The sequence below is a fragment of the Oryzias latipes genome, chromosome 13 (genome assembly GCF_002234675.1).
Source record: "Oryzias latipes chromosome 13, ASM223467v1".
In the NCBI taxonomy this organism is placed as follows: domain Eukaryota; kingdom Metazoa; phylum Chordata; class Actinopteri; order Beloniformes; family Adrianichthyidae; genus Oryzias; species Oryzias latipes.
Window position 1 is genome coordinate 10,576,177 of NC_019871.2, and position 17,269 is coordinate 10,593,445.

General features: G+C 40.4%; 1 protein-coding gene across 2 annotated transcripts; it reads left to right on the top strand.

Moving 5' to 3' along the window:
• Positions 1–1,091: 1,091 nt before the first annotated feature.
• Positions 1,092–17,055, top strand: wdr81 (WD repeat domain 81). Of its 2 annotated transcripts, none has more exons than XM_023961926.1 (12): positions 1,092–1,376; positions 2,196–2,696; positions 4,054–7,571; positions 7,658–7,765; positions 7,874–8,073; positions 8,714–8,895; positions 9,529–9,694; positions 9,949–10,114; positions 10,232–11,032; positions 11,117–11,262; positions 11,407–11,589; positions 15,457–17,055. In XM_023961926.1, the coding sequence occupies exons 2-12, from the start codon at positions 2,335–2,337 to the stop codon at positions 15,781–15,783; spliced, it is 6,159 nt and encodes a 2,052-aa protein (XP_023817694.1). In that variant the 5' UTR covers positions 1,092–1,376; positions 2,196–2,334; the 3' UTR covers positions 15,784–17,055. The 2 variants fall into 2 exon arrangements, with proteins under 2 accessions (XP_023817694.1, XP_023817695.1); XM_023961927.1 differs by having other exon boundaries at positions 2,281–2,696.
• The last annotated feature ends 214 nt before the right edge of the window (positions 17,056–17,269 follow it).

Genomic DNA, 17,269 nt, shown 5'->3' on the forward strand with positions numbered 1-17,269 from the left:
ATCAAATACTTATTGACCTCACTGTGTGTATATAAATATATATGTGTATATGTGTGTGTGTCTGCGTGTGTGTGTGTGTGTGTGTATAAGAAACAGCAAAAGTTGCTCAAATAGTTGGACAAAGCCGTGTTAATTAAAATGCACCCACAGTGCCACCTTGTGGAGGTAGCTTATTGAATTCTGCTAGTGGGGTAATGATGCTCCTATTGGTGTAAACTACATTAAAAACTAAAAAACAAATAAATAAAGTTTTTTTCTGTAGGGATACAACATTTAATTGAACCAATCGATGAATCAATTTTGTAAAGAAACGTGACCATACAGTGAGGTAGAATGTTCTAATAATGTTCCATTTGGATTATTTCTATGTGGAAAAACAGTGGTCTGAACTTCATGAAGTTAAAATGTGACTGAATTTGACATTAATTCTTTTTTACTTGTTTGTTTGTACATATATTTAATTTACATATAATTATCTTGAAAGAAATACAAGGAAAACGTCACCTGCACTGTTCAATACCCAGATCTGTGAGTCACACTGGTTGAGTTTTTGGCTAAAGATTAATTGATTTTAGGTCAGTAAATCAGATAATTTAAAATGAACTAAAATCGACTATAAATCATATCGGCAACCAAAAATTATGATGTTAATCGAATTGTTTCCCCCCTATTTTATCTATTTATTTTTATAGGCACTGGATCTGCAAACAATAATTTAAAAAGCATTAATGATAAAGAGTCTCAGTTTTTACTTGTAGGCCTTCTCATGTAGCCTGCTTTTTCAACACTTTTTTTTTAAAGAAGTCATTTACCACTTCATTTAAGGAACTGAAACCAACAAGTCATGAAAGTATTTTCCTGTTTTGAGACTCCATAAAAAATTGTTGGCCTGTAAGATATTCCTTCTGAAATATTTTCAATCCTTTCCTGTAAGATCACCTTAGAAATCCCTCCGTGTTGTTGTTTTATGATTTCTTTCAAGCAGTGCTTTGTCAGTGTCTTTTGTTGTGAAGGAAGGACTTTTTTTCTGCTGCTTCTTTTTTTTTTTTGTGGAGGAAGGAAGTGGTTCTGCCCGTGGCAGCAGCTGTCATCACATGAGATGGGGCTGCTTCTGTGTCACGTGAGGCGCCGCCTCTCAAACATGGCTCCAACAAGCTCAGAACAAAACACAATCGGATGACTGGTTGCGTGTCGCGTGTCCGCAGACATGCACCGGTGGGTCTCTGGAGATGGGAGGGGAAACGTTTCGGTCCGCCGTTCGGCTCGCTTGCAAAATAGGAAACAAACTCATCCGGTGTGAAAGAGAGGAGCGACGGTTAGCTTAATTTAACGCCGACTACTAGGCTAGCTCAGCTGTCAACCGCTGTGACGAAAAGGTGAGTTTAAAAAAACACGCTTATGCTGAATTGGTGCAGTTCTGTAATTACAGTGCAGTAACATTAATAGACTTTGTTACTTAATATTGTTTACAGTTTAAAAAATAAGCTTTTGTTTTTATTGTATTAGCGTTAGCCTACCTTAAGCTAAACTGCTAGCTTCCCCCTAGTTTCTTGAAGGTCTTTAGCCCACATTAAGGCAACTTTCAGTATTCTGACATTTATAAAGTTTAAAAGGCTTATGTTTGTTGCAAATTGCATATAAATAATACAAATAATTGTTAATCATAGTTGTGTTGATAAAGATTTTTATGTTTGAAGTTTAATTGGTATCGAAAGCTTCCCCAAAGAATATCTGTTTTAAAAAATATATAGTTTTTTTATTATTAAAATAACAATTGGACTAAAAGTGTAAACAGTTTATTTAAAGATTGCCTTTTCTATTTGTAGGTTTTTATGGTGTTGTTAGCACTTAAGTCTTAATTGCGCCTAAAATCACAAAGCTTTAACAACTTCTGGGAAGGGCCATTCTGATAGACAACAGAAACGCATTTCTTATTAAACAACATTTTATTTAAAAGGTAATTGAAGTGGACTGTAAAGGCAATCATTAAAAGTTGTGCTGAGGTGAAGCAGAGCTGTTAAATGAGGCATGAACATTGGAGTCATGTGAGACTGCTTCAGGCTGCTGGGATTTGGCATTAAAGAGATATCCTTCCACCGTTGGACGGTATTTTTTTACTATTTGAGACATACAAATGCTTTGGTAAATGTAGATCTATATTACTGCTCATCTTATTGTTTGTTTATGCTTTACAGTATCTTGTAGACATTGGGAATTTCAAAGATTGCCTCCTAACTGGAGGATTTCGAAGTCTCTCTCATGGAAGTTTGAATCTTCTAGCCGCCAAGACGTGAAAGGAGTGTGGACCTCCAACCAGCCATCTAAAGACTTGCAATGGATTGGCTAATGGATGCGGTTGAACAAGACCTGGGGGTTGAACACCGGCAGCAAGGGCCAGGTCGCCGCCCTGGAGAACTCGTTGCTCTTGTTTCTGTGCGCTGGTTGATGGGCTTGAGGGAGAGAAGGGTTCTGCGCTGTGCCCGCTTTGAAAGCAGCAGTGCAGCCGAAATTTCCACATACCTCCAGTCTTCGCAGGCCAAATTGCCGCCTGGCTGGACTCGAGTCTGCATTCAGGGTGTGAGAAAAAGCAAGCTGAACTACAAACTTGCTAGAGATGCGTGTCATCAACAAATGGAAGTGCCATCACAGGATTCTTACTCCAGAACGATGCAGTGTGTGTCGCAGCATAACGTCAGGTATGGTGGAGTTTTACATCCTGCAGCCTTGCAGTGCTATTAGAATGTCAATTTTTGGAGCAAAAAAAAGACTTCAATCTTTATTTGTTAAATATGCTCCCTATGAAAATTAACACATTTGGAAAAAAACTAAAATCTTAATAAATTAGGTGAATCCTTTTGAACAATCAAAAAATATACATTTTTTTGTCTTCTAAACAAGTATTTTAAAAATTGACTGCACTGTTTTCAAATGCTAGAATTTTATTTAATTTTTATTTTATTTATTTTTTTTTTTTCTAACTTGTCCTGTCCAACAGCTGGGCAGGCAGATGAGAACTGAGGGCCTCTTGTGTTGGACATATTTTACTTTAACAACAGGGGTTGTTAATCTTCAGACAAACCAGAGGTATGTCTGAATAAACCCCTTTTGTAATTGAGGCCAAACTTTATTAATTTCAGTTATGTTTGAAAATCTTTGGTTTTGGACCGGACGGAAAAGGAAAGAAGAGAAGAAGAGAGTGGGATGTTAGGGGGGGGGGGGATGTTAAGAGGGTAATCATAGGAGGGGGGGGGATAAGACCATGAAGCAGCATAGAGCAGCAAGTTTACTGGTTGTTTATCATTACGGTAAGGTTCAAATGTAGTACAAAAAGGGCGGGGCCTGTCCACACACACACTCAAATGTTATCAACACACCTGCTAGCTGCAAAATTGTCCACCTGTCGACATGTACACAAAACAGATAGTGTTCACACACGCATACTTATGCCTTTAAACCAACTAGTGTGAAATATTTCATTCATTCAATCATGCAAACTATTAGTGCAAAGGTGAGCTAACACCTGTGCTCAGGTGAGTGTTTATGTTCTTCTAAAATGGATGGTAGAATGTGAAAAGAAGGAGGCAGAGTGCCCAGCCATCCCCACACCAAGACCCCCGCCGCAGCAGCAGCGGCAGCCGGAACCCCCAACGCCACACGGCAGCAGGCAAGGAACAACCGCCCCCCGGGTGACCACATCCGCCACTCAGGCCAGGGCCAGCAGGACCGCCGCGAGGCCCCCAGAGCCAGAGAGCAGGGAGTCACGGGGGGAAAGAGGGCGCCGCCCCAGCCCAACCAGGAGAGCAGCCCCCCGCCGCACCGGGAGAGCCCAACACAGGGCCCCACCGGAGAAGGGTGCCCACAGCCCCAGACGAGCAAAAAAGCTAGAAATTTGATTACAAAAATAAAAGCTTCTTCAGTTAAAATAAATAAATAAATAAGACAAGCCAGTTAATTTATTCTTCGATTTCTTTCATATATTTGTATTTTTTTTAATCAAAATTGTTGCTGTGTAAACTAAACTACTAAACTTTGTTTTTGCCCTCTGTTTTTCAGGAATCTGTGGCGGGAAGTTCACTATAAGCTTGTCCAGACATATGCAGGAGCCAGTGAGCAGTTGCACATTTCAGCTGTGCATGCTGTGCGTCATGCACTGGAGAAGCTCTTCAATTCTACATTTATTTCACCAGACAAAGTGTCCCCATCTCTTTCTCCATCAAAAGAGAGAGACAACCTCTTGCCATCATGTTCATCTTGCTTTTCCAAGTCCCAGTCAGAGAATTCCTGCCCTAATGTACTGCCTGCCGAAGGTCTGCTGGAGACAGCGGAAATGTTTTATGTTATTCTGCCCTACACTCAGTATTCGCTTCATGATATTGTCTCCTTCAGTCCCGCCAAGCTTGCTAACAGCCATGCCAAAGTGTTGTTCATCATTTACCAAGTCCTAACTGCTCTGCAGGCTTGCCATTCATCCGGTCTGTCGTGTGGAGAGCTTTCTCTGCATGACATTGCAGTAGACGATCAGCTATGGTGCCGTCTCAAAGTCAACCTGGCACATTACGAGGACCTGGGAGCAAAAGTGAAGGTAGACAGTGATGCCACTTTTAATCCACAGCCAAACAACCTTCTGCTAAAAGAACTTTCACATGCGAGTCAAGGGAACAAGAGACTTTGCCATGATTGCTTTGGTGAGCTGAAGACGCTGGTTCTGGACTGGGTCCATGGACAAGTGAGTAACTTCCACTACTTGATGGAGTTGAACAGGCTTGCTGGACGGCGAGAAGGAGACCCTAACTATCACCCTGTTCTGCCTTGGGTCGTGGATTTTACTGTTCCATTTGGAAAGTTTAGGGACCTGAGGAGGTCAAAGTTCCGACTCAACAAGGGAGATAAGCAGCTGGACTTTACATACGAGATGACCAAAGAGGCGTTGGCAGCTGCAGGAGGTAATGGGATAAGTGGAGGTGGTGTCGGTGGAGACTTCAGTATCTGTAGTGGTGCAGGAGGTGCTGGGCAGTCTGAACACCTCCATGTACCCCACCACATATCGGATGTGCTATCAGACATCACCTACTATGTCTACAAAGCCCGACAGACGCCCAAGTCTGTCTTATGCAGCCATGTTAGATCTCAGTGGGAGCCAAATGAATATCCGGCCAGTATGGAACGAATGCAAAGCTGGACCCCTGATGAGTGCATTCCAGAATTCTACACTGACCCTTCTATCTTCCACTCGATCCACCCAGACATGCCAGACTTGGACGTACCTTCTTGGTGCAAGTCTTACGAAGAGTTCATTGACGTCCACCGTCGCCTCTTGGAGAGCAGAGAAGTGTCACAGCATTTGCACTATTGGATAGACCTCACATTTGGCTATAAACTTTCAGGGAAAGAAGCTGTCAAGGCCAAGAATGTATGCCTTCACCTGGTGGACAACCACACCAATCTGACCACCTATGGTGTAGTTCAACTGTTTGACCAGCCTCATCCACCTCGCTTATCTCCTACTCAGTATGCCCCACCAGAGCCCCCTCTCCTTGGCCTTGCTGCTCTTGATGTGCCTTCTCTAAACATCACTGCGCTAAACACAGTGAGCGATACTGTGGATGGAATGGTGCCAGAGTCCACTGGTTGCGAGTCCAGCACCTGGGCGATGGCAGATAGAGATGATGAGCTTGAACAAGGTACAGAGGCTTTAGACTCTCTGACCTCCGCTGGTTCATCCAATTCTGTGTCTTCCCCTGTACCGCTCCCATCTGTGAATACGGCAGGAGGAAAGGGCAGTGTGGAGCATACGGTCCTAATCACTCAGTCTCCAAGTTCATTCAGTGGAGATTTAACAAGTGGCTTGGGTCCTGTTTTACGAAGTTCAGTGTTACAAAGAGGTTGGTCAACGAACAAAAGGCAAGCAGAAACCATGACCAATCCAGAGGAAACTAAAATTACCCTTCCTGAAGGCTTCAACCCATTGCAGCCTTTAGAAGAGCTGGAGAAGTTGAATAATTTCTTGGTGAAAAATGTTCACGCTAATGTATGTCAACTTGCAGCAACTGGTGGCTCACCGAGGAAAGGCCTAACAACAGAATCCCGACCTTCTCTCACACAGCTTTACCAAAGAGATATGCAAGCCTTGGGTGTAGTTATCGCAGAGATATTCTATTCGGCTAAACTCAGAAGACTTAAACCAGGCTCTCCCCTCAGACAGCGTTTCCAAGCTATTATGAGGCTTTGTTCCGCCAGCCTCCGTGATGTTCCACTGCCCTTGCAGCATGCTCTTGAGACACTGTTGTTGATCGACAGGCACTCCAGAGTAGTACAGAGGGAAGAACAAGATTGCTCAAATCCACTCCTTTTCAGGTACGACCCCATCTGTGATGGTCTCCCTCCTCCAAGCCCTCAACAGTTATTGAACACCTTCATCACTCCTTTTCCCTTTCCCTCCTATTTTTCGGCTCTTCATCACTTTATCTTTTCTTACCATACTAAGATGGATACCGTCTGTAGCCTTCAAGGAAGGGATGTTGTCTTTCATCTGTGGCAGCAGCTTGAGGCACTCTTGCGAAGTGACATCACCGCAGAGGGGCTTGAGATCCTCTTGCCTTTCATTCTGGCTCTCATGCATGAAGAATCCACTGCTGTTTATGCGGCTTGGTATCTTTTTGAGCCAATTTCTAAAGTACTGGGTCCCAGAAATGCCAACAAGTACTTGGTAAAGCCTCTGGTGAACGTTTATGAAAACCCTCACTGCCTCAGGGGTCGATTTTATCTCTACACCGACTGTTTTGTTGTGCAACTGATTGTGAGGCTTGGTCTGCAGGCCTTTCTTTCCAGCCTCCTTCCTCATGTATTTCAGGTCCTTTCTGGCTTCGAAAGCTCTATGTCCATGACTGGTGGTGAAGCTTGTAAAGAGCTCAGGCGTGGTGGGTGTAATTTAGAAGAAGAAGAGGACTATCAGTGCGGTGAGGGGCTGTCACCTAGGAACGTTGGTGGGAGTGCGACCAGCGGGGGTGTTGGTGGGATGGGAGACCCTGGGCTAGTTGACTACTCCTCTGGTATTAGCCTCAGTGAGCAGGTGTTTCTGTCAGAGGCAGAAGACTTTCAGAATGAGTTTTACGACAATAATGGAGCTGGAGGGAAACAGCAAAGCCAGAACTCTGCATCCAAAGATCAGGACCAGGAGTCTTTGAGTCTGGGGAAGTTAAGTGACAAAAGCAGCACAAGCGAGCTGTCCTTGGGCGATGACTCGATGCGAGATCGAGCCAGTCTGAAATCAGCTGACAGCAGCCAGGACTTAAAACACGCTAGCGAGGGAGAGGAGGGAGGAGAAATAGAGGAAGAAGAGGTGACTAAAATGACTAAATATGGAGCAGAGGACATGGCTCATTCAAACCTTGAGCAGTCTGGGTGTGCTGAAGAAACGGCCACCGCAGTTGCATCTGTAGAACGGCAGTTTATGAACGGATTGGCTCTAGAAGAAACGGAGAAAGGAATTGAAGAAGAAGAGGAGGAGGAGGAGGAGGATGACAGTAATCCATCAGAGGATTCTAAGGAGAAAGAGCAGAAGATTCTTTTAGGTGAGTGGAAAATAAAGACATCACATACATTTTTTTTTTTCCATTCTAAAATTTTAATCATGTTTTTTCTTTTTGATAATTTATAGATATAGTCTGCAAAACAGTCCGTTGGCTTTCAGCAAAACTCGGACCAACTGTGACATCCCGATACGTAGCCAGAAATTTGCTGCGATTGCTCACAAACTGTTACATTGGTGCGTATGTTTTTCATGTAAAGAATCTCCATACTTTCACTTTTTTTACATTAACCACTATAACCTAATATTTTTTCTGCTCTTTATTTCCTTTTTGTTCCTATTTAGGACCCAAAAACCACCAGTTTGTGATCTGCCCTTCAGAGGAAAGCCACCTGCAGGCTGTGGGAATGGGCAGTGTGTATGAGAAGAAACCTGTGGTTGGAGATCATACAGCTGGACCAGTTCTAGACTGTCTCATCTACATAGCTCAGCTTTACGGAGAGCCTGTGCTAACATACCAGTACCTGCCTTATATAGGATATCTGGTAGGAAATGGAAAACATGCTGTAAACGAAATCCACATGGAGATTTTTGTTGTTGCTTCTGTTATGTTTAGACATTAATGTCCCTTCTCTTATTTACAGTAATAAATCAAACCACTAGTTTTGAGTATGTTTTTGTTCAGTCTTTTCTAACTGGAACATTTACATGCTAGTTAACAGTTATGGATCTTATGGTGTGTGCATCAAAACTCTCACGTTTTCCTTATTGGGCTGGGGTTAACATATCAACCAATGATGTAAACCATCAAACATTTAGCACTTAAAGGCAACCAACTCCTAAATTCTTTGGAAACGCAGTTTTTTTTTTTTTTAAATATTGTCCAAATATTTTTTCTTATTTTAGGTTAGTTTTAAATATTCAAAGGTTCATTTTGGAAGACAAATGAAGAGAAATTAGGTTGCATTCGACCCTATGGTGCACCGCCTTCCCTTTGCAGTGGCTTAGATAGGCTCCAGCAACCCAATGACCTCAAAAACTATTAAGTGGGTTTAGAAAATGCTTGGATAGAGGTTGCATTTGCTGAATATCGAGACCCTCAATTTTTGTAAGATTTTGAAAAAAAAAGTTTTACATAAAGATCCAAAAAGGTTTACAGATTACACTTTTTTGTGTGTGTTGCAGGTATCTTCGCCATCCTCGCAGCGTCTCAACACGCGTAAAGAAGCATGTCTGCTTGGAGCTGTGGCCCTTGCCCAGAAGATCATCGTCTTTCTGTCCGATGCCACTCTGATGGACATGCTGATGAAAATCAATCAGGATGTGCTTCTGCCTCTTTTAGATCTGCTAACCACGCCTAAAATGGGGTAAAAAAAACAAAACAAGTACACTTGTAGACACCGTCATGCAATAAACATGCCCACTTTACTTTTTTTAACTGATGTGAGTTTAATGCAAAGTTATTTTGCATCTAATAAGTTTTGTCCAACTGCAAAATTTTGACTTTCAAAATACCAAACAATAAAACAAGTATAAACATTCTTCTGGCAACTCTGTCAAAATGTCTTTTTTTCTTCAGATTTGACCTTATTCAACTTTGACATAAAAATGTCTACTGAAGTCTGTCGAATCTGGATTGTACCAATTAGTGATTTGTCTGAATTTTGGGGGAACGTGCAGAGTTAATCTTCTTTATTATCCTCTTTACTTGTGGACATTACAATATAAATGTATCTTGTTTGAGTAAAAAAATGGATTTTTGCCTAGCATTTATTATATATGTTTTCTTTAATTTCAATGTATTGAACAGTTTTTTCATTTGTAATGGACAATTTTTGTTTAAAACATCTGAAAAGCTTTGACACACTTCAATGACCCAATTAAAACAATTGTTGAAGTTTTATACATATAACTTTAGCCCAGTAAATGTATGCTTTGAAATCTAATATTCTGGCTTTTGTTTTTCACTTTATTCCTTTCTTTTTTTTCCAAATATCCAGGTTCCCAAGTGGTGTCCAGACACGCACTGCTCTCTGTCTCAAGACACTCAGCCTGATGGCTCTAATATTCTTGCGCATTGGGAGGGAGATGGTGCAGCGGCACATGGCTGACACTTTGCGCCGGTTCTTTGCCGTTTTCTCTTTGCTGGATTCTCTACAACCCCAGGTTTGTGTGACTACTAATACTCAAAGATTCAGTCAATGTTTTTAAAGATTTTTAATAAATACATTTTCCAAAAACTACAGATTGAATGTCAATGTAAGTTAAACCTGTAAGAACTAAAGTTAAAGCTGCACATCAGGAGTTTTTGTTGGATCACATTTTAGAGTTTAACTATAAAGTTGATGTCATTTCTTGAATCTACAATTTATGGGTGTGATGAAATGTGGACAAATGCAATTGACTCTTTTACCTTGTAGCTGGAATGTGCATCTCACAGACTCGTGGGAGATGTAGCAGTGGTTGATGTCTGTACACCCGAAGGATCAAATGTAACGTATGAGATGGGTACCTTGGAGGAGTTGCAGACTGTTTTTAATCCAGAGATGGCACATGCCTCTTATATCCCTTTCTACTGCCTGATAGGTAGGTGATAGGTCTCTAGCACTCAATAAACCTTCTTTAGTAGAAACTTGTGTGCTCTTTCATAAAATGAAATGCAGTTTTTGATTTTAAAGTAAGGTTTTGTTCCAAAATTTTTAGGTGACACAGCAATTCGGAAGCTGGTTCCCAATCATGAACTTGTATGGCAGATGGCCCAGTCCTACCAACAGAGCGTGAGTCTTGGTAGTGCACAGAAGAACCTCATCTCAGCACCCCTCTCTCCAACCTCCAGCTTTGGGAGACACGTGCCTTGTAGCTCGTTCCCTGCTCCTTCAAGTAGGTTCAATTCCGAGGGAGACCTCCTTCCTGAATCAGGCACATTTGGGAGTCACCTGGTTGGAAACCGTATCCAAGTGTCCCATGACATCGCCTACAGCAGCAGCAGCACCAACCCCAGCTTAGCCGCGGGACGCTCCAGCCAAAACACCTCTGTCATCTCCAATGCCTCTACCTTTGCTGCTTCATCTATGAGTGCAACTTGTTTTTCATCGTGGTTGACAGGCCCCTCCCCGGAGGACAGCGCTCTAAAGCAGGAGCTCCCTCGAAGTAGCCGCTTGCTGCAGGGCAACTGGCTGGCCTACTGGCAGTATGAGATTGGTCTTAACCAACAAGATTCCCATTTTCACTTTTACCAGATAAGACTGCAGAGTTTCTTGGGTCACTCAGGCACAGCCAAGTGTTTGGCCCCACTGGTGGGTGAAGATTACTTCCTTTCTGGTAGCAAAGACAAAACCGTGAAGCTCTGGCCTCTTTACAACTATGGGGATGGGACAAAGGAAGTGGAGCCTAGGCTAACTTATACTGAACATCGAAAGTCGGTCTACTATGTTGGACAGCTAGAGGCTTCACAGGAAGTTGTCAGCTGTGATGGCACTATTCACCTGTGGGACCAGTATACAGGTGTGTGACATCAATAGTAGTACACTGATAATTACAATCACGCTCTTGATCTGATTTTTTTGTATTTTTTTTAATTGTCTTTAGGAAAGCAGATCTGCTCGTACGACGCCCTGGATGGAAAGAATCCAATCACAGCTGTCACCACCATGCCAGCCCCCCATTGCAGTGTTGTTTTTGGCAGTGCAGATTCGGTTCTACGCTTCATTGATCCTCGCAAACGAGGACTGCAGGTAGTGCTTAGAAACTCACCTACTGCGAACAGTAACCGTATTTTACCCCCACTTTAGTCAAATCTGTAGCATTTTTTTTTTTTAATTTCACCCTTAAAGCACTAATTAAGAACTTGAGTAACAATCCTTTTCTTGTGTCTCCAGCATGAATTTCGTCTGGCGTACAACAATGTTAGTGCCGGGCTCATTCGCTACCTGGCAGTGAGCCCATCTGGACGCACAGTGGCTGCAGGTTTCTCATCTGGCTATATTGTGATGTTGGATGCCCGCACTGGACTTGTACTGAAGGGCTGGCCCGCTCATGAGGGGGACATCCTTCAAATGAAGGTATGTTTTCTCTGTGTTTTTCTATATATATATATATATATATATATATATATATATATATATATATGTATATGTATATGTATATGTATATATATATATATGTATATGTATGTGTGTGTGTGTATATGAATAATAGACCTGCACAATAAATCATGAATTTATCGTTATTGCGATATCAAACTCTGCAATGCAATATCGCAAAAGACTGCAAAAAATGGCGATAAATGGCTACCTTAAATGTGCTAAAACAATCTTATAGCAGCTTGAAGTATATATCGAATGGAGCTCTTTAATGTTAGATGCTCGCCTCCTATAGAGGAGGATCATTTGGAGTATAAGTTATGTTGACTCTTATTTAAATTAAACTGTTGCAGTGAAATGGAAATGATGTTTTTGGTTGTTTTGCTATTTGTTCATTCATCGCAATATTGATCACTAATATGGCATATTGCAAGTGTTCCTCATATCATGCAGCCCTAATTTATAATATTAAAAGACACTGACAAAGAAAAGCTTCAGGGGAGCCTTAACATCACTAATCGGTTAAATTAAACTTAAAATAAAATAAATATGTCATATAAACTATGTTTGACCTTTGAAGCAGATCGGCTGCATTTTTTTGCTCTTTGTTACACACACACACACAAAAAGATATTTGAAATAAAACTGCAAAGGTGAACAAAAACGCCCCCTTTAGTTTGTCCCGTGTCTGATTTTTTTGTGGTGGGTTTGACCTTCAAGTAGGATATATAATTTATGGTTGAGATCGTTTTTTAGTTTTCCTAATAACACAAAAAGAGATACAGTTAAGGATAATATAATGTAAAGACTCACTCCAAGGGTATCTCATTATTACGACGGAGTATTAGGGCCACCAAAAAAAAAAAAATTAGAGCCACCAAAAAAAAAAAAAAGTAAAATTACGAGATTTTATTTCGTAAATTTAGGAGATAAAAACTCGTAAATTTACGACTTTTTATCTCATAAATTTACGACTTAAAATCTCATAAATTTACGAGAAAAAAGTCGTAGATTAAGGAAAAAACACCGAAGTTGTCCGTTTATCGGAACCTAGCTTGAAGATGAAGTATGTGGAGCCTTTTGTGAAGCTTCATTTCCGGATTATAGGTGTAAAACAGAGAGATTCTGAACCTTTTGGCGACTCAAAATCAGATTATTTTCCGTGTAGCAGTCTTTCCAGGGTTCAGTGTCAGTAAAGCGGAGTTTAATATGTAAAATAAGGAGCTCAGAGACACGTTTGGGTGTAGACAATCGCTGCAGCCTTTATTCTCCTTTCCATTCACATTTTCTGAAGTTCATTTGTCTCATTACGTCATGAACCTGTCATCCCAACACCAATGCGGAAGTAAACAGTGTTACATACGCCCCCTCCTGCAGATGAAATGTCCCGTTTCAGCATAAAACAATAAAGAGGAATGAAAATAGTGTTTTATATTAGCTTTGGAACGTTGAAAATGCCAAAAAAAGTGCTCTTCCTTTTGTGTGACGGAAGCGTCACACAGACGTAGAGTCTTGTCTTTGGTGGAGAAAGGATTCAAGCGAACAGCTGCAGCCAGGGACACCGACGACGGCTTCATCGGGCTGCAGAGATCCTGCAAACCAACCATCAATAAATAAAACTTTAATGAATCGTAAATCAAACAAATGACCTTCCAGACATTTGGAACGTTATCAATAAACATTCAGCTCACCTGTTCAACAAAGTTTAGTCGGTCTGCTCTGCTGCTGCACGGCGTTCACCTGCTGCTCTGCATGCTCACTTCCACTGTAATCTCCTAAAATTACGACTTTTTTTCTCCTAAATTTACGAGTTTTTATCTCCTAAATTTACGAGATAAAATCTCGTAATTTTACTTTCTTTTTTTTTTTTGGTGGCTCTAATTTTTTTTTTTTGTGGCCCTAATACTCCGTCGTACATTATGAAGGACATGCGTAAAGAAAATTAAAATTGAAATGCATTTCAGATCATTGGAAATCAGGAGCAAATGAAAAATTTCAGCTGGAAAAACCTTGTAGGTGTGACATAGAAAATACTTTGGGCCAAAAGCTCCCAGCTCCACTCCAATCTGATGGATCCACTTGCAGACAAATAGTTCCACGTACGTCTTTGTTTTCCTCATCTGAGCTGGAATCTGGATAAAATCTTTAAAGCTCGATAGCCATTATTGTTACACCGGTAATGGTACATTGAGGTTGTGAGGGGCTGTAAGCTAGTGAGAAAGCAACGAAACATGGGTGATGGGAGGGGGGGGTTAGATTTTTGGCTAAAAACGGCATAATCATAAAAATCTTAAAAGACCACTGGGATCGTCAAAAAATGATCAGAGTGGAAGTTTAATGAAATAATAGATGTGATGTGTGAATAGAGTTTACCAGAAAGTCTTGACCGTCTCTTGACTTTCCATCTTAAAATGAACCAAAACAATTTTTAAGAGGTTCTAAAATTGTGTTTTTTTTGCTTATTAGAAATACATGCATTTATAGATGAAACTATAAAATGCTTTACTGTTTTGTGACTAACAGTTTTTTATCTCTGTAAAGTGATAGTTTGATGAGAGGCGGAGCAAACTCCAGCTTAAACTCTTGTTGCACCAAGTTCACTTTGTCAGATTGTGTTTCACAATGCAGGACGCCATGCTGGGGACTCAAGCTATTTACAGAAAGCGTGGGCAGGAGGATGAGTGTGTCACAAAGTATTCACTGCTCTAAATATTTTTTACCAACATTTTATCGTTAACATTTATTACTGTCAAAATGGTTTTCCCTTTTTTTCTTTGGGGCGGGGCTTTCATGAATACTCAGAGATCTATTACATTGAGTTGGATAATTATGAAATAAATAAAGCATGGAGAATTTTGGCAGGTTCAAGCATCTGAGTCAGCTATTGATGCTGGTAGAAGTGCAACGTTTACTGTTTGTAGTCTCTCTGGGAGTTGTGGGACACTAGTTGGTACAAAATGTCTTTTGGAGCTTTTTGGTCAATGATGGATATTTCAGAATGATCCACTCAGTGTTTCAAAGTCAAAGAATCTTTAGTCACTTTGAACTCATTCTTAGGTTGACTAACTTTTCAAACAAGTTTCAGATTCTTGACCTGTGATTGTCTGAGTGTTATTGATATGTTTACCTTACATCCCAGGATGTTTTCGGTTTAGATATATGCATTAAATTCAAATGTACCAACTTTTGCAAGGCACCCTCCTGTCTGTAAAAGATGAAGCTCTTTTATGAACCAATAATAATCATGAGTTAGTGATATTATTATTAGATATAAATAGTAAGGTGGCATTTCTTTTGTATGTAGTGATGCAGAAATGGGGAAAGTTCTTGGCGTCTCTGCTGTCAACAAGACAAACTTTATTTAACCCCTGAACAGGTCAAGGACTGTATTTTTAGTTGTAAAGGCATGTGTTTAGGCAAATATGGACACGAGTTACTCATTAGAAGACCACTGTGTTTCCTACGAGCACATTGGTAGAACTGATGTTTTCATTTTTAACAGTTTAATTGATGTTTATTATATTAAGTTACTGGAACAGCAGTTGCAGTTTACATTATAAATAGCCATAAAAATCAGATTAAAAATGTTACATGCAGAAACTTTTTTTATCCCTTATTAATAAATGTTTTTCTGTAAACCTTTAAAATCTTTTTATAATTCAATTTAATGACTTAAAATTTCTTACATTTGCACTTTAGATAATTTGTTATCTTTATTTACATTGAATTATATGTAAATGTTTTTTTTCCTTACAAATATTATTTATAAATGAAAATAAATCCTTGACTTTTTCCTGTTACTGACTTTGATCTAGATTTTTTTTGTTGTTGTTTATGTATTTCTAGGCCGCAGAGGGGAATCTGGTGATCAGCTCCTCCACTGATTACACACTGGCTGTGTGGAAGGATCTTGAGAACAAGCCTCTTCGCCAGTACAAGTCTCAGTCCGACCACATCCACACCTTCGACCTCTACGGGTCACAGATTGTAACCGGAACGGTCTCCAATAAGATCGGCATGTACTCGATGGCCGATATCTCCCTCAGTCCTGTGAGCAGCACAAAGCTGAGCTCGGAGAACTTCCGTGGCACTCTGACCAGTTTAGCTGTCCTACCCACAAAGAGGCTTCTGCTGCTCGGCTCTGAAAATGGTGCCATTAGGTTATTAGCTTAATTCACCAGCGCCCAACTGAACAACACTCTTTCCACTGGCCTCCATGGTGTCTTATCCACAGTTAGAAACTGTCGTCGATCCCTTCTGTACTGGAAGTGGACTGTAGCGATACAGCTTTCCTTTTAATGAAGCAGCACATAGAAACGATGTATAAACCCTCAGTGTACAGAAACCTGCCAGTTTGGCTCGCACTGAATTTGATGGACAGTAGATTCCCCAACAGCTACCCAAGTTTCATGCACACGGAAATCGTCTGTTGATATTTGATGTGAAATTCCCATCTTAACTTTGTCTTTGTTAAAGTGTTTAGCTAACAACAAGGAAGTGAAAGACATGCTCAGGAAGGTCTTTTGTAGTGTTTACACTTTAGATCCATAACGAACCAAAAAGTCATCAAGCTCACCTTCCAGTCCCTAGCCGAACAAGTGCATCAAAACTCACATGCACTGAGTAAACTATGCAGTATTTGTAGCTCGCCTCATTTCTCTCATTTGCTCCATGTTTTATTAAACCCGTTTTACAGTAGTTTGTATATATAATATGAATAATAAACACACTTGTTATAACATTGTCATTGTGCCTACCGGGAAGACATTGAAGTCCAAACAAACGTTAAAAGCTGCACAGCCTTTAATCTACTGCACAAGTAACATTTAGACTTTCACTCAGATTTGTCAGTGCTGAATGTTTTTAATCCAGTCTAAAAATGACTTGTCATTTCTTTTGCATTTTGTAATGCACATGTAGAGGAGTTTAGTTGAGCCCTGTAGCAACATTACACTGGGAGTGCATCACGGCTGGTGCTGCTTTCACCGTTCATGCCGGCTAGTTTTCAATCACGGGACTACAAAAGCTCACAGAACAGTCAATGCCAAGACGAACAACTTTTGTACTTTATCCTATATATTTCCTTGCATACAAATATGCTTCAAAAATTTCTAAAGAACCTATAAAATGATAGTTTAAGCTGCTGTTTTTGTGTAACGCCAGTAAAGCTATAATAGAAATATTGTTAAGAATCCTTTTTTTTTTAAGCTGAGTAGCAGACAAGTATGAAAGCTCTGTGCTTTGTTATGATGTCAAGTTGTAAAACTGTTTTCCTACTTTTCAGATTATTTGCCTTAAATTCAAAACGCTTTAATAGTGTCCTGCACATTAAAAAGTTTTGTGCTTTTCATAAATCTGAAGTGTGAACTCGACCACCATTCCAGAAGTCAATCTAAAGAGAAAAGAAAAAAAAAATAATTTGCTCAATAAAAATTTGCCACAGTATTTGTGATTTTGCTGTTTTGTGTGTTTCACCTGGATTCACCACAGCTTTAGGATTTGGTTTCCAATCATGGCTGAATCGCTTAGGCTTAGATTGGACAAAGTCCTATTTGTGTTTACAAAAAGGAGTCATGTGATCGTGACGTTTTCCTTAATGACAAAGTACTACAAAGTTTCCATATATCTTTTAAGGCCTTTTGTTGACCTTTATTTGTTT

Coding starts and splice junctions, on each gene's coding strand:
- wdr81 (XM_023961926.1), top strand. CDS start 2,335: ATGGATTGGCTAATGGATGCGGTTGAACAAGACCTGGGGGTTGAACAC. Junction 2,697..4,053: donor GTGTCGCAGCATAACGTCAG/GTATGGTGGAGT, acceptor TCTGTTTTTCAG/GAATCTGTGGCGGGAAGTTC. Junction 7,766..7,873: donor GCTCACAAACTGTTACATTG/GTGCGTATGTTT, acceptor GTTCCTATTTAG/GACCCAAAAACCACCAGTTT.